Source organism: Chlorocebus sabaeus, chromosome 16, assembly GCF_047675955.1.
Source record: "Chlorocebus sabaeus isolate Y175 chromosome 16, mChlSab1.0.hap1, whole genome shotgun sequence".
Lineage (NCBI taxonomy): Eukaryota > Metazoa > Chordata > Mammalia > Primates > Cercopithecidae > Chlorocebus > Chlorocebus sabaeus.
Window position 1 is genome coordinate 73,362,064 of NC_132919.1, and position 22,543 is coordinate 73,384,606.

The window sequence follows — 22,543 nt, forward strand, 5'->3', positions numbered from 1 at the left end:
ATTCCTATATGATGAAGTTTGAGCTCTCCAATGCTACAAGGCCCTTCTCTGAATGTGCTCCCTGTTTATGTGGGTTCTTCTATAGCACTGCACCCACAGACGTGGTCCTCTAACTGAATGGCCTAATTACTCTTCAAGGGTAGTCAGGTAGGTGGACCTCCCTAGTGCTCTCTCTACCTCTCAGCCTAATCTCAAGTGCAAAGCCATCATGCAGAGAAATCCACCTAGACACCAGACATTAGATGTTTAGTCACTTCCAAAGGCATACAATTTGCATATAATTGAAGAAATGATGAGACTGTACATCTACTCCAGGATTCACACCGGAAGAAAGCAGTCATTGCACACTGGCAGTCAATCTTGCTTTTCACCACCACCACCAAAGTCACAGCTCCCTGGCAATTGTGTTCCCTACTCAGGAACTTGGCCCCACAATGTTCACTTTAGTGCAATTTAAAAGACTAATTGGAATTCATCTGCACAAACCAGTATTGCAAGATATTTTATGGGGAAATAAATGAGTAGAACTGTGTAATGATGGGAGAAGAGTCTCGTAGATAAATGAATTCCTTAGTTAATTCACTTATTCTCTTCAACAATTTACTTTGTAATGGCCCAAATGGAACTCTAAATAGAAGAGTGGGCTGTTTTTCTTCATCCCCATATTCCAAGCTGTGGGACATGGTGGAGTCTCACTCAAGTGCATGCCTGTTGCAATTAAAGGCATGTTTGTGTTCTCTTTGATGAAGCTTCCTTTCCCTTTAGCTTCCTGCTTTATATGACAATTGTGTGGTATCAGGGAGATCAGCCCAAGTCCGCATGAGAGGAGGCTGCACTCTTCTTTTTATTTTTTTCAATTACCCTCTCCTTGCCAGAGGCCGCACTCTTAGCTACACTTGGGTGTCCCCCTCCTTGCTCACATTCAGTGATTAGCTTGCACATTTCCTGGCAATCTGCTTTCATGTCTGTCTGCTTTTCTCCCAAATGGGGTGTGTGCCCCTTGGGGACTCCACAGCCAGATCTTGTCATTCTATGGGCAAATGCTTGGATCGGGGCTATCCATGTTGGGAGATGCAGGGAGGGGGCCCAAGGCTCAATGCATGATGATGACTGCCCAGTAAGAAATGTGGCTGGGCAGTGAGGCGGAGAGCTCATACCCTTGGTGGCGACCAGCAGGGAGCCCCTCGCTATGTGGAGGGTTCCACCTCTTGCTTCTGTTTGGAAATGAGCTGCGCTTCCTTTAGAGACAGGTATACCTCTTCCTGAGGATCATAGTAGTAGAACTTCCGGATATAAGAGATCAGAGGTCTGTGAAAAACAAATAAGGGATATACACAAAAGGTTTTTATGCAAAATATAAAAGAAGTAACTCCTTTGTTCAACTCTTCTTCATTCCCTACATGGTAAGAGACCTAACACAATTCCCATTTTCTCAGTTATTATAGTTCTGTCTTCCTTACCCTTACCACTTCTACTCTATTCTTCAGAGAGACTGCAGAAGGGAGGCTGACACACACACCTTCCTCCCTCTGGCTGCAACATGACAGTTCTAAAGTTAGGTGCTAAGACACAAGAAATGTGAAAGAATGATGTCTGCAAATATTTTATGCCAGACTCTGCCTGTGAAGGTGGCTTGCAGGCCTCACTGACATTTGTTACCTCCCCACAACCCCCTTACTCATTCCTGTCCCAACCCTAAGAACCCCATTGTACTTAGGCAGTGGGAGATCTGGGATGTGATCTATCCTGACGAGCTGTCGTATCCGGAATCTGCAAAGGTGCTGGAGGGATTTGACATTGCTGAATCGGGACACTGGATAGAGCAGCTGGACAGGAGTTGGTGGCAGTCCTTCAAGAAAGAAAACAAAGGAAAATATTCAGAGAAACAATGGAGCTAACTACCATTTCTTGTATGAAGAGAACCTAGGGAGGGGAAATGGGACTTCTTTATGGTTCATATATGTATTCTGTGCAAAAGCCCCTCCACAAAGGGCTGTTGATTTCCATTTCCAGAAGAACCACCACCACCTTCACACTTAAGGAAGTCTATTCTCTGCCAAAGGCCTCCTTAGCATCACTTTTGTGTGTGTGAGTGGTTTTTTTTTTTTTTTTTTTTGAGACAGAGTTTCGCTTTTTTTTTTTTTGAGACAGAGTCTCACTCTGTCACCCAGGCTGGAGTGCAGTGGCCGGATCTCAGCTCACTGCAAGCTCCGTCTCCCGGGTTTATGCCATTCTCCTGCCTCAGCCTCCCGAGTAGCTGGGACTACAGGCGCCCGCCACCTCGCCTGGCTAGTTTTTTTGGTATTTTTTTTAGTAGAGACGGGGTTTCACCATGTTAGCCAGGATGGTCTCAATTTCCTGACCTCGTGATCCGCCCGTCTCGGCCTCCCAAAGTGCTGGGATTAAGTGCTGGGATTACAGGCTTGAGCCACCGCACCTGGCCTGAGAGTTTTGCTCTTTTTGCCCAGGCTGGAGTGCAATGGCGCGATCTCGGCTCACCGCAACCTCCACCTCCCAGGTTCAAGCGATTCTCCTGCCTCAGCCTCCCGGAGTAGCTGGGATTACAGGTATGTGCCACCACCCCGGCTAATTTTGTATTTTTAGTAGAGACGGGGTTTCTCCATGTTGGTCAGGCTGGTCTTGAACTCCCGACCTCAGGTGATCCACCTGCCTCGGCCTCCCAAAGTGCTGGGATTACAAGCGTGAGCCACCACACCCGGCCTGGTTTTTTTTTTTGGAGACAGGGTCTCGTTCTGTCACCCAGGCTGGAGTGCAGTGGCCCAATCTCAGCTCACTGCAGCCTTGACCTCCCAGACTCAAGAAATCCTCCTGCCTCAGCCTCCTGAGTAGCTGGGACCACAGGTGCATGCCACTGTACCCAGCTAATTTTTGTATTTTTAGTAGAGACGGGGTTTCCCTGTGTTGCCCAGGCTAGTCTCAAACTCCTGGGCTCAAGCAATCCACCTGCCTCGGCCTCTCAAAGTGCTAGAATTATAGGCGTGAGTCACTGTGCCTGGCTCCTAGCATCACTCATAACAGCTGAGAGTCCTGCTCCTTGGAGTAGTCCAATGATGCCAAACTAGAGACACTGCTTGGACCCAAGTGGCCAGTCCCAGGCCTGAGGCTCTTGGGAAGGCCAAGAATCAAAAGGATCCCTGCTGGGAATGGGAGATACTTGTTGGACACATCTACTAGTATCCTGAGAGTGAGGACTCAGAAAAGCCGTTCAGAGGAGTCCCCACCAAATTCCAACTGGTTCAGCAGAGAGGCTGGTAAGTAGAAGGTAACAGCTGGGATCAAAGTTGACAAGCCTATTATTCCCGCTATTACTTCAAGCCAGGACAATCAGGTTTAGCCCCTCTTATACTCACCATCCACAACCCCCACTTCCTGCTTCTGAAATTTTAGGCCAGGAAACCAAAAAAAGATGATGCTTTTAAAAGAACAACCACCACAATAACTTGGGCAAGCTGGGTTTAGTACTACTCAGTGCAAACCTGCCTGCTGATTGATGCCAAATAGACTCAATGGGAGTACCACCTCCTTATGTATTAGCAGGCTATGTGCTGGGGAATCCCACCCCAAAAAGGGCCCCACGCCACAGCACAGAGACATCCAGAATGGCAGGAACACTGGGGTTCAAGGGAACTAAGAATATTTTGCTTTCAATAAACAAAGGGGCTATGGAAGGTAAACAAGATTCTTTGAGAAAGAATCTGAGTTGTAAAACCTGTCAAAGAATTCTCAGCCATTGTCATATCAAAAGACATTCTGTAGACAATTCTGTAGACACAACTGATTGGAAAATAAAATATCTACTATTATTGGGGTTTAAGTTCAAACAGTTTTTTTGTTTATTTGTTTGTTTAAGACGGCATCTTGCTCTTGTTGCCCAGGCTGGAGTGCAGTGGCGTGATTTCGGCTCACTGCAAGCTCCAACTCCTAGGTTCAAGCGATTCTCCTGCCTTAGCCTCCCGAGTAGCTGGGATTACAGGCGCCCACCACCATGCCCAGCTAATATTTGTATTTTTAGTAGAGACGGGGTTTCACCATGTTGGCTAGGTTGGTCTCGAACTCCTGACCTCGGGTGATCCACCTGCCTCAGCCTCCCAAAGTGCTGGGATTACAGGTATGAGCCACCATGCCTGGCCCAGATAGTTTTAAAATTTTGTTTGAAGGCATGAAAACAAAACAAATGAAAGCTTGCACACTGTATCCTAAAGCTTTTTCATGATCACTGACAACAGACTTTCTGGAGGGAAAAAAAAAAAAAGAAATCAAAATATATTATTTTATTGTTACTGAGCAAGTAAGCTCATCTTAAAAACATACTCAGGCTAGGTGCAGTGGCACATGCCTGTAATCCTAGTACTTTGGGAGACAAAGGAGAAAAGATCACTTGAGGCCAGGAACTTGAGGCTACAGTGAGCCAAGATTGCGATGCTGCACTCCAGCCTGGGTAACAGAGCATGACCCTGTCTCTAAAAAAAATAATAGTAATAATGATAACTTATTTAGTCTTTAAAACTATACTTTGAGGCAAACACCACCATCCCCATTTCACATATAAAGAAACTGAGGCCCACTGAGCTTAGAGAACTTGCTGTGGCATGGAGCCAATAAAGTCGGCCTGCCTTGAACACCTGCCCTAAGGAAGAATTATCGGTGGCTCTACCATAGCCGAGAAACCTCTCAGCAGGGTTCTCCAGGAGGGTCTCTAGAGTGCCTATACCTCTGCCCATCTAACAAGGAGGTTGTCCAGGACACAGCACTCTGGTTCATGACCAGCCTCTCCTAGTCCTCTGCCTGGCACTCCCACCCCTTCAAAACTAAGTCTTGTATTTTGAAGCCCTACTGCTCTCCTCCAGCCACATGGTTAGTCCTCTCCATTAAAAGAAAAGAAAAAGAACTCATACGTGAATTTTTCCTTGAATATATTTAACTCAAGCGGTTTTAAGAAATAATTTTGGGTTCAAATGCCTCTTTGAATTTATCCTGTCCCTCACTGGTATTTATATATTCTTTAGTAAATTAAACTATGGCAAACAGAAAGCTTTGGGGGGTTGGCTGTAATATTGGTAAACTCAACATGATGTTTCAGAGATAAAAGTAATTTATATATCTAATAATTTATTCCCAGAGATAACACTGTGCTAAAAGAGATCAGGATAATATACAACATACAATTATCTGATTGTTTGCCTACTTAAATTTTAACGACCACATATACTTGCCTATTTAATCATATTACTTTTAGCCTTTAGGTTTACAAATAGCAATTTGAAACCTGTTAATTTTCTGATATTCTCTGGTGTTTATCTGACCATTTACTGTTTGCCCACAAGCGCAGCAAACGATTAAAACTCTCACATTTAAAGCATGCTAACAGAAGCAGTTAAAAATGGAAAGAATCCAGGATAAGACCCAACTGGGGTTAAAAGAGTAAGGGTAAAGTCGAACATTAATCATCAGTAACTTTCTTCCAGTTCTCATGGGCACAAACCTAGTCTGTAGCCATGCACTATTTTTCATTTGTCTCAACAAAGACCATGTTAGGGGTAAGAAATCTCTTCCAGGTATAAACACCCAAACACCCATGTCTTTCTGCCACACCAAAGGTTTTTCTGTCCCCTGAAGACAGAATCAGATCAGGAATCACATCTGTTTCACATTCCAAGTCTCATTTTCTTAACAGTATAAGTAAAAAGAGAATAAACTAGGGAGTCTAGTTGACTTATATATAATCCTTCAAAAAGAAAAAAATAAGCACAAGGGCAATAGTAAAAGGCGGCCCAGTGCGGTGGCTCACGCCTGTAATCCCAGCACTTTGGGAGGCTGAGGTGGGAGGATTGCTTGAGCCCATGAGTTCAAGATTGGCCTGGGCAACACAGGGAGACCTTACCTCTACAAAAATTAAAATTAAAAAAATTAGCCAGGCATGGTGGTGCACACCTGTGGTCCCAGCTACTCAGGAGGCTGAAGTGGGACGACTGCTTGAGCCCAGGAGGCTGAGGCTGCAGTGAGCTATGATTGCACCACTGCGCTCCAGCCTGGGTTATGGAGTAAGACCCTGTCTACAAAAAAGATATTTAGCTAACAGTGAAGTACTGTTTTTTAATATCCCACTCCTTTCTTCAGCTTGAAACAGCTTAAGAAAAACTAAACAATAGTTTAGTTGAGTAGGAACAGGGGTGAGAGGGCAGAAGATTCACTTTTCCTTATATTCCCTTGGGTACTATTAGACCTTTTTATCACATACACGTTATTTCAAAATTTAAAAAGAAATACATGTTATAACTAAAAAATGAGTTATGCAAGGTTACAGGATATAAGATGAATATGCAAAAAGCAATTAAATTTCTACATTCTAGCTATAAAAAATCCAAAAGTAATTAAAATTAAGAAAGCAATTTACAATAGGATCAAAAACAAATACTAAAAAATAAATTTAACAGAAGAAGTACAAAACTTACATTATGAAAAAATACGGGCCAGGCACAGTGGCTCATACCTATAATTCCAGCACTTTGGGAGGCGGAGGCAGGTGGATGGCTTGAGCCAAAGGGTTAGAGACCAGCCTGGGCAACGTGGTGAGACCACATCTCTACTAAAAATATAAAGATTAGCCGAGCATGGTTGTGTGCGCCTATAGTCCCAGCTACACAGGAGGCTGAAGTGGAGGGCAGATTGAGCCAGGGAGGTAGAGGTTGTAGTGAGCCATGATGGCACCAATGCACACCAGACTGGATGATAGTGGGACAAAAAAAAAACCTGAAAGACAGAAAGAAAGATAAGGAAGGAAGGAAGGAAGGAAGGAAGAAAGGAAGGAAGGAAGGACAAACAAAAGAAAAAATACAAAACATTGTTCAGAGTTTTAAAAAGACCTAAATAAGAAGAAAGACAGCCTATGTCCATGGATCAGAAGACTTAATATTGTTGACATGTCAATACTCCCCAAATTGATGTAGAGACTCAACTCCACACTCTTGCCAACACCAGGGTATTAAAGGGTATTAAAATCTCAGTAGGCTTCTTTGCAGAAATTGACAATCTGATCCTAAAATTCATATGGAAATGCAAGAAATCCAAAATAGCCAAAACCATCTTGAAAAACAACAAAGTTGGAAGACTCACACTTTTCCATCTCAAAACTTACAAAACTATAGGAATCAAGACAGTAATGGCATAAGGATGGACATACAGCTCAATGGAATAGAACTGAGTCTGGAAATTAACCTTCACAGTTACAATCAACTGATTTCAACAAGGATGCCAAGACAATTCAATGGGGAAAGAATATATTTTCAAAAAATGGTGCTAGAACTGAATAAAAAGAGTAAAGTTGGACTCCTTTCTCATGCCATACACAAAAATTCAAGGCTGGGTACAGTGGCTCACACCTGTAATCCCAGCTCTTTGGGCGGCTGAGGTGGGAGGATCACTTGAGGCCAGAAGGCAGAGGTTGCGGTGAGCCAAGATTGTGCCACTGCACTCCAGCCTGGGTGACAGAGAAAGAGACTCACTCTCTCTCTCTCTCTCTCTCTCTCTCTCTCTCTCTCTATATATATATATATATATATATATATACACCAAACAAAAAAAAAGAAAAAACAAAAATTAACTCAAAATGGATAGTAGACCTAATGTAAAAGCTAAAATTTTAAGTCTCCTAGAAGAAAATATAGGCATTAAGCTCCATTGCCTTTGGTTAGGCAAACTTTTCTAAATATAACAAGCAAAAAAAAAAAAAAAAAAAAGAAAACAGGTAAGTAAGAATAGGAACTCATCAAAATCCTCATGCTTCAAAGAATACCATCAAGAAAGTAAAAAGACAACCCACAGAATGGGAGAAAATATTTGTAAATCACATCTGACAAGGGACTTGTATCTAGAATATATAAAGAACTTTATTTATTTATTTATCTATTTTGAGATAAAATAAAAGCTGGAGTGTAGTGGCGTGATCTTGGCTCACTGCAACCTCCACCTCCTGGGCTCAAGCAATCTTCCCATCTCAGTCTTCCAAGTAGCTGGGACAACAGGCATGCATCACCACACTGGGCTAATTTTTAAATTTTTTGTAGAGACAGTGTCTCCCTGTCTTGCCCAGGCAGGTCTTGAGCTCCTGGGCTCAAGCAATCCTCCTGCCCTGGCCTCCCTAAGTACTGGGCTTATAGGCACCATGCCCAGCCTGTGAAGAACTCATAACTCAATAAGAAGACAAACAGCTCAATTACAAAATGAGCAAAGGATGTGAACAGACACACAGTAGCCAATAAGCAGATGAAAAAATGTTAACATCATTAGTCATTAGGGCAATGCAAATCAAAACCACAGTGAAGTACCACTTCATACTCACTAGGATGGCTATATTCAAAAAGATGGACAATAACAAAGTCTTGGGTGCAGCTGTTTTGGGAGTCTGGCATGGGGTTAAACATGGGATTACCATATGACCCAGCAATTTCATGCCTAGGAATATATCCAAGAGAATTGAAAAGATATTCACATAAACAGCTGTACATGAATGTTCAAAGCAGCATTATTTATCTCATAATAGCCAAAAAGTGCAAACGACCTAAAGAATGGAGAAACAAAATGTGGTATATCCAGAGTGGAATGTTACTCAGTCATAAAAAGGAATGCAGTGCTGACACATGCTATGACACTGGTGAACTTTGAAAACATTATGCTAAGTAAAAGAAACAAGACATAAAAATATTGTATTATTCCATTTATGTGAAATGTACCAAATAGTCAAATCCGTAGAAACGGAAAACAGATCAGTGGTTGGTAGGGGCCAGGAGGTAGAGGGAATAGAGAGTAACTGCTAATAGTCTGAGGTTTTCATTTTGGTGTGATAAAAACATTCTAAAATTGACTGTGGTGATTGTTGTACAACTCTGTGAATATACTAAAAACCACTGAATTGCACAGTATTTTTTCTCTTTCTTGAGACACAGTCTTGTTCTGTTGCCCAGGATGAAGTGCAGTGGTGTGTTCTCAGCTCACTGCAACCTCTGCCTCCTGGGTTCAAGCAATTCTCCTGCCTTGGCCTCCTGAGTAGCTAGAACTGGGACTGCAGGTGCTCACCACCGCTCCTAGCTAATTTATGGTTTTTTTTTTTTTTTAATCAAGATGGGGTTTCGCGCCATGTTGCCCAGGCTGGACTTGAACCCTTAGGCTCAAGCAATCTACCTTCCTTGGCTTTGAATGACACATTTTAGATGAGTGAATTGCCTGTTATGTGAATTATATCTCAATAAAATTGTTAGATAAAAGCAAGGAAGGAAGGGAGGGAGACAGGGACAAAGAAATACCCCAACATGAAGAGCCTTCTGCTGGCCAAAGGTGAGACAATACGAGCCTCAATAATTGTAACTGTAATGAATTAAAAGCCATTAAGTGGGCCAGGCACAGTGGTTCACACCTATGCCTATAATCCTAGCACTGTGGGAGGCCGAGGCAGTTGGATGACCTGAGATCAGGAGTTCAAGACCAGCCTGGCCAACATAGCGAAACCCCATCTCTACTAAAAATACAAAAAAATTAGCCAGGCGTGGTGGCACGTGCCTGTAATCTCAGCTACATGGGAGGCTGGGGCAAGAGAATCACTCGAACCCAGGAGTTGGAGGTTGCAGTGAGCCGAGATTGTGCCACTGCACTCTAGCCTGGGTGACAGAGCGAGACTCTGTCTCAAAAACAAAAAAGAAAGAAAGCCATTAAGTATGTTTAATTCCATGAATTTTATATATATTTATATAAAAAATATATATATATTTTTTTGAGACACAGTGTCTCTCTGTCACCTAGGCTAGAGTACAGTGGTGCGATCTCGGCTCACTGCAACCTCTGACTCCTGAGTTCAAGCGATTCTTCTGCCCCTGCCTCCCAAGCAGCTGGGATTATAGGCACATGCCACCATGCCCAGCTAATTTTTTATATTTTTAGTAGAGACAAGGTTTTGCCATATTGGCCAGGCTGGTCTCCAACTCCTGACCTCAGGTGATCCAACTGCCTTGGCCTCCCAAAGTGTTGGATTACAGGCGTGAGTCACTGTACCTGGCTGAATTAATCACATATATATATATATGATAAAAAATATACATATTATTTTTCTTTCTTTTTTTTTTTTTTGAGACCGAGTCTTGCTCTGTTGCCCAGGCTGGAGTGCAGTGGCATGATCTCAGCTCACTGCAAGCTCTGCCTCCCGGGTTCACGCCATTCTCCTGCCTCAGCCTCCCAAGTAGCTGGGACAACAGGCGCCCGCCACCAGGTCCGGCTAATTTTTTGTATTTTTAGTAAAGACTGGGTTTCACCGTGTTAGCCAGGATGGTCTCAATCTCCTGACCTCATGATCTGCCCGCCTCAGCCTCCCAAAGGGCTGGGATTACAGGCATGAGCCACCGTGCCCGGCCATTAATTGTAATTTTTTAAATGATCACCTTCAAAGGATGATAGGGAACCAATTCATTATCTTGAAAATTAGTAAATAAAGAAAAAGAATCAAGCATTTATCCTGCTTTTTCTATATGAATTTGGTAAATAATAGTTGAGGAGAAATGTCTCTAAAAAACTATTCCATCTAATAAATAAAAAGTGATAAAATTAGAGTATCATGATTTTGCAACTCCCAATGAACAGCTGCTAAGATCACAAAAAGAGACACAACCAGATATCATGCGTTTCCTATGGGCATGCCAAATACTACCTATATAATCTTGCTAAAAGGATCAAGCCTCAGTTTTTTTGTTTATTTTTGAGATACAGTCTCATTCTGTTGCCCAGGCTAGAGTGCAGTGGCATGAACATAGCTCAGTGTGGCTTTGACATCATGAACTCAAGCGATTACCCTGCCCCAGCCTCCTGGCTTTTTTTTTTTTTTTTTTTTTTTGAGACACAGCCTCCCTGTTTCGCCCAGGCTGGAATGCTGTGGCGCAATCTTGGCTCATTGCAATCTCCGCCTCCTGGGTTCAGGCAATTCTCCTGCCTCAACCTTCCAAGTAGCTGGGATTACAAGTATGGGTCACCATGCCTGGCTAATTTTTATATTTTTAGTAGAGACGGGGTTTCTCCATGTTGGCCAGGCTGGTCTCAAACTCTTGACCTCAGGTGATCCACCTGCCTCGGCCTCCCAGAGTGCTGGGATTACAGGCCTGAGCCACCGCGCCTAGCCTCGGCTAATTTTTAATTTATTTTTTTGGTAAAGACAGGGTCTTACCATGTTGCCCAGGCAGGTCTTGAACTCCTGGGTTTAAGCGATCCTCCTGCCTCACCTCCCAAAGTGCTGGGATTTTAGGCATGAACTACTATTATATGTTCAGCCAAGCCTGAGTTTGAATCAGACTCCTGCTAATTTGTAAGAAATACAGAAGACAGGACAACATGCTAAACTCCAACAAGAGTATGTAATTAGTAAAATCCAGGGAAATTCTCCAGGTCAAACAGCCCAATTATTCAATAAGTAAATTGTAAGGAAATGAAAGAAAAACCCAAGATTAAGAGATTTAAAAGATACGAAAATTTTTTGTTTTGTTTTGTTTTTTTTGAGACGGAGTCTCGCTCTGTCACCGAGGCTGGAGTGCAGTGGCGGGATCTCGGCTCACTGCAAGCTCCACCTCCCGGGTTTACGCCATTCTCCTGCCTCAGCCTCCCAAGTAGCTGGGACTACAGGCGCCCGCCACCTCGCCCGGCTAGTTTTTTGTATTTTTTAGTAGAGATGGGGTTTCACCGTGTTAGCCAGGATGGTCTCGATCTCCTGACCTCGTGATCCGCCCGTCTCGGCCTCCCGATATGAAAATTTTTTAAAATGAGCAACATCAAACTATAGTGCTCAGGGATACACATTTGGGTGATAAAAGCATTCATGGAAAAATGAAAGGAAGTGATTATTATAAAGACAGTTGTAGAGATTAGTATGGGGAACACGGAAGGATTTCTGGATCGTCTGGAAAAGTTTTGGTTCCTTTGCCTGAGTGGTATTCATCTTATAATAATATTAAACCAGCCAGGCACTGTGGCTCACGCCTGTAATCCCAGCACTTTGGGAGGCCGAGACGGGCGGATCACGAGGTCAGGAGATTGAGACCATCCTGGCTAACACGGTGAAATTCCGTCTCTACTGAAAATACAAAAAAATTAGCCGGGTGTGGTGGCGGGCGCCTGTAGTCCCAGCTACTCGGGAGGCTGAGGCAGGAGAATGGTGTGAACCCAGGAGGCGGAGCTTGCAGTGAGCCGAGATCGCGCCACTGCACTCAAGCCTGGGCAACAAAGCGAGACGCCATCTCAAAAATAATAATAATAATAATAATAATAATAATAATAATAATATTAAACCATGCATATGATTTTTGTGGTTTTCTATTTTATTTAAAAAAAAAAAGAAAGAAAAGAAATTCAGATGAAGTAGTGCTGTCATGCCGCTCCCCCTCCCCAGCGAATCCAAATTGGGTAAGCCTTTGGATTCAATTACCATTTTACAGAAAATTCAGAGGACAGAGAAACATATTAAACGATGCCATGGAGATGCAATAGGTAAACTCCAGACAGAACAATATTTTAAATATATAAATTGCAAGAAAAAAAAGGGAAAAAGAAATGGAGGAAGAAGAACTGCAAATTAAAAAAGAAGTGCTGCCGGGCCTGGTGGATCACACCTGTAATCCCAGCACTTTGGGAGGCTGAGGCAGGTGGATCACAAGGTCAGCAGTTCGAGACCAGCCTGACCAACATGATGAAACCCCATCTCTACTAAAAATACAAAAAATTAGCTGGGCGTGGTGGCGGGCACCTGTAATCCCAGTGACTTGGGAGGCTGAGGCAGGAGAATTGCTTGAAACCAGAAGGCGGAGATTGCAGTGAGCCAAGATTGCGCCACCACATTCTAGCCTGGACAGTAAGAGCAAAACTCCGTCTCAAAAAAAAAAAAAAAAAAAAAGAGCTGGGTGCAGTGGCTCACGCCTGTAATCCCAGCACTTTGGGAGGATGAGGCAGGTGGATCACGAAGTCAGGAGTTCAAGACCAGCCTGACCAACACGGTAAAACCCTATCTCTACTACAAATAAAAAAATTAAGGCCGGGCGCGGTGGCTCACGCCTATAATCCCAGCATTTTGGGAGGCCGAGACGGGCGGATCACGAGGTCAGGAGATCAAGACCATCCTGGCTAACATGGTGAAACCCCGTCTCTACTAAAAATACAAAAAAAAAATTAGCCGGGTGTGGTGGTGGGCGCCTGTAGTCCCAGCACACGGGAGGCTGAGGCAGGAGAATGGCATGAACCCAGGAGGCAGAGCTTGCAGTGAGCCAAGATTGCGCCACTGCACTCCAACCTGGGCGACAGAGCAAGACTCCGTCTCAAAAAAAAAAAAAATTAGCCAGGTGGTGCGTGCCTGTAATCCCAGCTACTCAGGAGGCTGAGGCAGGAGAATCGCTTGAACCCAGGAGGTGGCTGGTTGCAGTGAGCCGAGATCGCACCACTGCACTCCAGCCAGGGTGACAGAGGGAGACTCCATCTCAAAGAAAAAAAAAAGAACCTGGGCATGGTGGTTCATGCCTGTAATCTCAACACTTTGGAAGGCTGAGGAGGGAAGATCACTTGAGCCCAGGAGTTTATGACCAGCCTGCACAACATAGAAACACCTTGTCTCAACAAAAAAATTGAAAAATTAGCCAACCATGGTGGCCCATGACTGTAGTCCTAGCTACTTGGGAGGCTGAGGTGGAAGGATCACTTGAGCCTGGGAGGCCAAGGCATGACTGCACTACTATACTCCAGCCTGAGTGACAGAGATCCTGTCTCAAAACAAAACAAAAGTATATTTAAAAACAAAACACTAGTATGCAATGAAGAAGTGGACAGGTATACAAACTGGGCAGGAGTGGCCATGGGCTGATGGTTGCTGGGGCTGGGTGATGGATACATAGGGTTTATTACACCATTCTGCATACCAAACAAATAAACATAAAGAAGGTAATAATCCAGGAATAAGTCTAGTTTGCAAATACACTCAAGGGAGTCTTACAGTGTTGCTGGAGGGGGTCGTGCAGCCAGAGCAAAGAGGGGAGCCCAATCAGTGGCATGACCCTGTACCTATAAAATAAGGACAAACCACTTACTGGGGAGATGCCCAGAGACACTGGTCACAAATCCCCAGGAAAGGACTCCTGGCTTCCTTCTTTCACAAGCATAAGTGTAATAATCTCTTCTTAGTATGCCTAATACCTCATCAGCAAATGTTTGAGTGTTCTAATATACAAAATAATATAGAGCAGGCTGGGCGCGGTGGCTCACCCCTGTAATCCCAGCACTTTGGGAGGCCGAGGCGGGTGGATCACCTAAGGTCAGGAGTTCGAGACCAGCCTGACCAACCTGGTGAAACCCCGTCTCTAAAAAATACAAAAAATTGCCGGGCGCGGTGGCTTAAGCCTGTAATCCCAGCACTTTGGGAGGCCGAGACGGGCGGATCACAAGGTCAGGAGATCGAGACCATCCTGGCTAACACGGTAAAACCCCGTCTCCACTAAAAAATACAAAAAAAAAAAAACTAGCCGGGCGAGGTGGCAGGCGCCTGTAGTCCCAGCTACTCGGGAGGCTGAGGCAGGAGAATGGCTTAAACCCAGGAGGCGGAGCTTGCAGTGAGCTGAGATTCGGCCACTGCACTCCAGCCTGGGCGACAGAGCGAGACTCCGTCTCAAAAAAAAAAAAACAAAAAAAAAAACCAAAAAATTAGCCGGGCGTGATGGTGGGTGCCTGTAATTCCAGCTACTCAGGAGAATTGCTTGAACCCAGGAGGCAGAGTTTGTGGTGAGCCGAGATTGCGCCACTGCACTCCAGCCTGGGCATAACAAAGCAAGACTCCGTCTCAAAATACTATAGAGCAAAAGAAAGACAGTTCTTGCTCTGGATAACCTGGCAATCAGATAGGTAAGATAAAATAACGACAAAGGGCATCTCAAAGGATATCACAAGGATATCTGAGGGGCAACCCAGAGTATCATTCAACACATATATCTTGAGTACCACCTTTATAGGGCCAGGAGAACACCAGAGATACCACCTTAAACACTTCCTATGCACCTACACCTTAGAGACCACTGAGAAAAGTAACATCTGTTGAGTGCTTACTCTGTGTCAGGCATTGTCTTAAATATTTTACATGAGTTAATTCTTGCATTCCTCAAAACAACCCTATAAGTTATGTACTATAATCATCCCCATTTTACTGTTGAGGAAACTGAGGCAAGAGAGGTTCAGTTCATGCCTAAGATCACAGAGCTAATAACTGGCAGGACTTGGGGTAGCACTCGGTGCTCTGGATCCAGAACCTGTACTTTTTAACCACTATGGTATATAGCAATGGTTCCCAACTGGGTATGATTTTGGCCCCCAGGGACATATGGAGACATAATGTGATTGTCACAGCTTTGGGGGGGTGGGTGAGTGCTCCTGATATTTAGTGGGCAAAAGTTAGGGCTTCCTCCAATACACAGGACAGACCCCACAACAAAAAACTGTCCAGCCTAAACTGTCAATAATGCTGAGCTGAGAAACCCTGATAAACAGGGAAGACATGTCACTGAACAAGTAATTATAAACTTAACAAGCGTTACAAAAGAGGAAGTAACCAATTTCCTTAAAAAGCTGTCCAATTCGGCCGGGTGCGGTGGCTCACGCCTGTAATCCCAGCACTTTGGGAGACCAAAGCAGACAGACCATGAGGTCAAGAGTTCAAGACCAGCCTGGCCAACATGGTGAAACCCCATCTCTACTAAAAATACAAAAATTAGCTGGGCATGGTGGCAGATGCCTATACCATCCGAGTACGGGAGGCTGAGGAAGGAGAAACATTTGAACTTGGGAGGTGGAGGAGGTTGCAGTGAGCCGAGATCATGCCACTACACTCCAGCCTGGGTGACTGGGGGAGACTCCATCTCAAAACAAACAAAAAAGATCTGTCCAACTCAAAGCGTGTTTTTTGTTTTTGTTTTTGTTTAAGATAGGGTCTCGCCGGGCGGATCACGAGGTCAGGAAATCGAGACCATCCTGACTAACGCGGTGAAACCCCGTCTCTACCAAAAAAACACAAAAAACTAGCCGGGCGAGGTGGTGGGCGCCTGTAGTCCCAGCTACTCGGGAGGCTGAGGCAGGAGAATGGTGTAAACCCGGGAGGCGGAGCTTGCAGTGAGCTGAGATCCAGCCACTGCACTCCAGCCTGGGTGACAGAGCGAGACTCCGTCTCAAAAACAAAAAAGAGAAAAGGGTCTCGCTCTGTCACTTAGGCTGGAGTGCCGTGGCGCAATCACAGCTCACTGCGGCCTTGACCTACCAGGCCTAAAAGATCCTCCCACCTCAGCCTCCCAAGCAGCTGGGACCAAAGGCGCATACCACCACGTGTGGCTGTTTTTGTTTTGTTTTGTTTTTGTAGAGATGAGGTCTCTCTTTATTATCCAGGCTAGTCTAGAACTCCTGGGCTCAAACAATCCTTCTACCTCTACCTCCCAAAGTGCTGGGATTACAGATGTGAGACACCAAGTCTGATCAAAGTATGATTTTTTAAAGACATTTTTTGTTCATGAACTTTACAGATGAAGATTCTCTCAATTAAAAAGGGTATGTTTGCTTTTAGCCTGGCTCTAATAGGATCAGAGGTTTTGTGTGAAATCAGTCACACTCTCACTGCTCTCTGGTGTTAGGGGTTTAGTTTTTTTTGTTTTTGTTTTTGTTTTGAGACAGTCTCTGGAGTGCAGCGGCGTGACTTGGCTCACTGCAACCTCCACCTCCCAGGTTCAAGCAATTCTCCTGGCCTTAGCCTCCTGAGTAGCTGGGATTACAGGCGCCTGCCACCATGCCCAGCTAACTTTTGTATTTTTAGTAGACACGGGGTTTCACCATATTGGCCAGGCTGGTCTCAAACTCCTGACCTCGTGATCCAGCCACCTCGGCCTCCCAAAGTGCTGGGACTACAGGTGTGAGCCACTGCGCCCAGCGGGGGTTTAGTTTATAATTGTGAAATGGATGAGGCCAGACTGAGATGTAATCAGTGACCCCAGATCTGCTGGGACCAGGATTCAGTATTACAATAACCCCAAACTTCAAATTTAAAAAAAATTATATATATATTTACATTTAAAAAAAAAAAACAACAACAACAATGAGAAGGGATAAGGTCAAACCAAACTCAGGCACCATTATTTTACCAAGGGTTCCTCCCCCAGATGCTAATTATTCAATTTATTCTATTCTACTTAATTTATCTCTGTTCCTTATTTGTCACCACTCAGAACCTTCCCATTAGTCCTAGCTTTGCAACTCCTGTGATCCCTGGTATCCCTTTGACACCAGTCTTTTTTTTTTTTTTGAAATGGAGTCTCACTCCGTAGCCCAAGATGGAGTGCAGTGGCATGATCTTGGCTCACTGCAACCTCCAATTCCGGGGCTCAAGCAATTCTCATGTCTCAGCCTCCCAAGTAGCTAGGACTACAGGTGTGTGCCACCATGCCCAGCTAATTTTTTGTATTTTAGTAGAGATGGGATTTCACCATATTGCCCAGGGTGGTCTTGAACTCCTGAGCTCAGGCGATCTGCCCACCTTGGCCTCCCAAAGTGTTGGGATTACACGCATGAGGCACCATGCCCAGCCTGACACCAGTCTCAACACCTTCCTACTACATCCAGCTCTGGGAACTGAGCCAGAAAAGCCTGAGATCGCATCCTAGCTCTGCAACTCACTGGACCTCAGTTTCTTTTGCTTTTCCAAAAAGAAAAAAAAAAAAAGGAGACTGTACTGTCCTCTCAAAGGATAACACTTGGTTAAATGGAATAACACCTGGCTCCTTGTAGGTGTTCAGTTTTCATCATTCCAAAGTTTGAACACACAGGATCCTTTCTGAATCGATCAAGTTAAAATCCTTGACGCAGACTAACAGAGCTCAACCTAAATGCTAATACCTACCTCCTTCCTCACCCCAATCCTCTCCTCTAATAAAGTCAAGCTTATATAATGCCTTCCCCTTTATGATAAGCAAAAGAAGGCAGCAAACAGTGGTAAAGGCTTTGTCTTCTTTGGCCCTATCCTCCAAAGTGAGGTCACTTAGGGTTGAGAGGCAACAACTCTGCTTTGCCCTCTCAACTTGATTACAATTTTAAGTCTACACAGATCTTTAACTGGAGCATTTGCACCCTCCTGCCCCCAATAAACATGGTTCTACCTTCTTCAGGTAGTTTCCATAAATGCCAGCAAACTTTCAATCTGATTACTACTACCTCTTCCAATAACAGACTGGTGGGAAATAAAGCCAAGGATTTGTAGTCGGGCCCAGGTTTGAATTTTGGCTTCAGCACTGATCAACTGAGTTAACTTTAGAGTACATAATCTAACTTTTGAGCCTCAGCCTCAGTTTCCTCACTGGCAAAATGAAGTCTTATGTATTATTTTATTTTTAAATTTATTTTATTTTATTTTTTTGGAGACAGAGTCTCCCTCTGTTGCCCAGGCTGAAATGCAATGGCGCAATCGTGGCTCACTGCAACCTCCACCTCCTAGGTTCAAGTGATTCTCCTGCTTCAGCCTGCTAAGTAGCTGGGACTACAGGCACCCGCCACCACGCCTGGCTAATTTTTGTATTTTTAGTAGAGGTGAGGTTTCACCATGTTGGACACATTATTATTATTATTATTATTTTTAGACAGAGTCTTGCTTGGGGGCCCAGGCTAGAGTGTAGTAGCACAATCTCAGCTCACTGCAACCTCAGCCTCCTGGGTTTTAAGCGATTCTCCTGCCTCAGCCGCTGGAGTAGCTAGGATTACAGGCGTGCGCCACCACGCCCAGATAATTTTGTATTTTTAGTAGAGGCAAGGTTTCACCGTGTTGGTCAGGCTGGTCTCGAACTCCTGACCTGAGGTGATCCACCCACCTCGGACTCCCAAAGTGCTGGGATTACAGGCGTGAGCCACCGCGCCAGGCCATATTATTTTAATAGATTGATCTGTATTACCTAACTTTGAGGTTGTTGTAAAAATGTCAATATCTTTAAATAAAGAACCTGGCCAGTACCTGGCATCTAACAGGCACTCAATATTAACAGTGGCAAACACTATACACTCTAGCCCTTAATACAATGCTAAGAATCTTGGTTAAAATATCTGCAGACAGGGTACATTTGTAGAATGAAATAAGCTGTATCTGAGGAGTCCAATATTCCACGAAGTTTCTCAATATTCTACCAGTAGAGTGATGCTCCAGAGTCCAGAATACTCTCTGAGATTTTCCAGACTTGCCCACAGGCAGAGCTGACTACCCTAATTTTGCTGGTCACCGCCACATGCTTTATACTGACTTGAACATGTGCTCTCACCTTTGTCTTCCTTCCTGTCCCCTCTTTGAGACTATGACTTCTCTGAAGGCAGAAATGTAGCTTTTTTTTTTTAATAATAAATTGCAAAATAAATGTTTGTTAAATAAAAACCCCCCAAAAAGCCAAAAACTTTAAAAACTGCTAAGCAGAGTCAACTCCTATATGGAAGGAATCTAACTTTTCCCTTTAAGCAAGTCAACTGCACAAGACCCAACTGTGTTGACAGCACTGAGGCAAAACTAAATGAAGTGAGAATTAATACAGTTCACACCCTGTCATGCCTTATTTAAATCACCAAGATTACAAGAAACATTCCTGTCACCTGGCTCAATCCTGTTCCTAGTCTTCTGCCTGAGGCTCCCCTGAGCTCCTACAGTTTAGACCAATTTCTTGGCATTCTGTTTAAGAATCTTAATTTCATTCAATGGTAAAGCATGAAGTTCTCATTTTAAATTGTTTATTTTTTTGTTTTGTTTTTGTTTTTTTTTTGGGAAGAGTCTGGGCTCTGTCACCCAGGCTGGAGTGCAATGGCGCAATCTCAGCTCACGGCAACCTCCGCTTTCCCAGGTTCAAGCAATTCTCCCTCTTCAGCCTCCCGAGTAGCTGGGATTACAGGCACCCGCCACCACGCCTGGCTAATTTTTGTATTTTTAGTAGAAACGGGGTTTCACCATGTTGGCCAGGCTGTCTCGAACTCCTGACCTCAGGTGATCTGCCCTCCTCAGCCTCCCAAAGTGCTGGGATTACAGGTGTGAGCTACCACCCCATGCCTTTTTTTTTGAGACAGGGTCTCACTGTGTCACCCAGGCTGGAGTGCTGTGGCTTAATCTTGGCTCATTGGAGCCTCTGCCTCCCAGGCTCAAGTGATCCTCCCACCTCAGCCTCCCAAGTAGCTGGGACTACAGATGCCCGGCATCACACCCAGCTAACTTTTGTATATTTTGTAGAGATATGGTTTCACCATGTTGCCCAGCCTGGTCTTGAACTCCTGGACTTGAGCAATCTGCCCGTCTCAGCCTCCCAAAGTACTGGGATTATTATAGTGTGAGCCACCATGCCTGGCTTAAGTTGTTTGTGTCTTACAAGTTCCTCATATTAATGTCCTTGTCGTTTTGTCTTACCAACACTATAAAGGCCGATTGCTCCAAAGAATCCCCTCTTGCCCTCCACAAACTATACAGACACCTCCCTAACTTAGTGGGCAGAAAGACTATACAATCACACCAGCCAGAATAGCAACTGCCCAGTGCTCCCAAATGGAGAGAGGTCTTGTATTCATCAATGGTAGGGACGGCAAGATACAAAACAAATAATTTACTGTTCAGCAGCAAGTTTAGTACAACATGGGCAAACCCACAGCAGATACTTCCTAACAGAGTGCAATGTGCAATTGGATTTGGCCCTTGTTTTTTCTTTTTTGGGGGGAGACAGGGTTTTGTTCTATCACCCAGACTAGAGTGCAGTGGCACTATCACGGCTCAGTGCAGCCTTGACCTCCTGGGCTCAAGTGATCCTCCCATCTCAGCCTCCTAACTAGCTGGAACTACCGGCATGTACCACTATGTCTGGCTAATTTTTTAAAGAGATGGGGGTCTCAAATTCCTGGGCTCAAGCAATCCTCCCACCTTGGCCTCTCAAAGTGCTAGGATTACAGGCATGAGCCACCACGCCTAGCCAGACTGAGCCCTCCTGACACTCGCCCTGCCTTTCTGGTAAACATTCTCTTACCTTTCCCATTCCTATGGGTAGGACCTGAGAGTTCTCACCTTTCTCCTTCACTTATAAATGTTGACATGCCTAGATCAGGGACACCTCCAAATGTCAAATGTTCACATGATGCCTGGACATCAGAGGTGGAAGCAGTTTTCTCATTCACGTGGTCAGAGAAGCAAAGATTCTTCCTCAGTATGCTGAGAGATTAACGTACAAAGGCAGGGGATTAACCACAGGACCAGGAGTGGTGGCTACAACAGCCAGGGGAAAGAAGCTTAACCATGGCCTTTTGTGGGGGTGGTGTTTTTTGATACTAAACTGGATCATACCGAAGTTAAGTTAAATAATTAACAGAAGTACAGCCTTACCTGGAACCCTGGATCTTAAGAAATAGAGAAACTTTCCATTCTTGGAGTGCATAATGGCTCTCTTAATAAACTCTACAACAGATTGACAGCGGTCCTCAAACTTAGGATGACACCACAGGCTGAAGGTTCCTGCCATGGAAAATTAAGAAGTAAAAATTTTAAAACTTACTTTAGAAGATAGGAGAGGCTGGTTTGAATATTTTAACAATGATTCTCACTTTTGGGAGGGCAGTTTGGGGGCAAGCTGGCTCAAAAGTCTCTGAAGCTACCTGTTCCTGCTTATCTCACAGTTAACTGTAAAAAGATGTTGCCTTTTGTAAGACATAAATTAGATCTTACAAAGTTTTTGTTAAGTAAATACAAGTTAAGTACTCCTTATCCGAAATGCTTGAGACCAGAAGTGTTTCAGATTTTGGATTTTTTTCAGATTTTGGAATATTTGCATTATACTTACCCATTGAACATCCCTAATCCAAAACTCTGAAATCCAAAGTGCTCCAATGAGCATTTCCTTTGAGCATCATGTCAGTGTGCAAAAAGTTTCAGACTTTTAAGCATTTTGGATTTCAGTTTAGGGATACTCAACCTTTAATAATTTCAAATCAGAAAAAAAGATATGAAATTTTTCATCAAGTATGAACATTAATCTTTAAATCAGAGACTTCCTCTCTCTCTATATATGTACTTATTATGTATATTAAGTATAGGTACAGTCGTGCATTACTTAATGAGAGGAATATGTTCAGAGAAATGCATCATTAGGCGAACATCAGAGTGGACTTATCCAAACCTAGATGGTGTAGCCTACTACACATCTAGGCTATGTGGTAGAGCCTATTGCTCCTAGGCTACAGACCTGAATAGCATGTTACTGTGCTGAATACTGGAGGCAACTCTAACACAATGGTAAGTATATGAATACTTAAACATATTTATGTTTAAATATGTATCTAAATATGTATCTAAACATATTTAAACATAGAAAAAGTACAGTAAAAATACAGTAATATAATCTTATAGAACTACCGTCATATATGTAGTCTATCATTGACCAAAATGTTGCTAAACAGTGTATGACTGTGTGTGTGTGTACACATATAAGCAGGT

The 22,543-nt window shown here is 43.9% G+C and overlaps 1 protein-coding gene across 2 annotated transcripts in view; it reads right to left on the reverse strand.

The window, feature by feature from the left end:
• Nucleotides 1-22,543, reverse strand: part of SOCS7 (suppressor of cytokine signaling 7) — a 56,144-nt gene that overhangs the window by 8,427 nt on the left and 25,174 nt on the right. For both annotated transcript variants that reach the window (XM_008012940.3, XM_008012941.3), the window contains 3 exons: nt 21,437-21,565; nt 1,714-1,849; nt 1,158-1,308 (listed from right to left, as the gene is read on the reverse strand). In XM_008012940.3, the coding sequence (XP_008011131.3) occupies nt 1,188-1,308; nt 1,714-1,849; nt 21,437-21,565 (386 nt within the window). In that variant the 3' untranslated portion in view covers nt 1,158-1,187. The remainder of the gene's footprint in view (nt 1-1,157; nt 1,309-1,713; nt 1,850-21,436; nt 21,566-22,543) is intronic.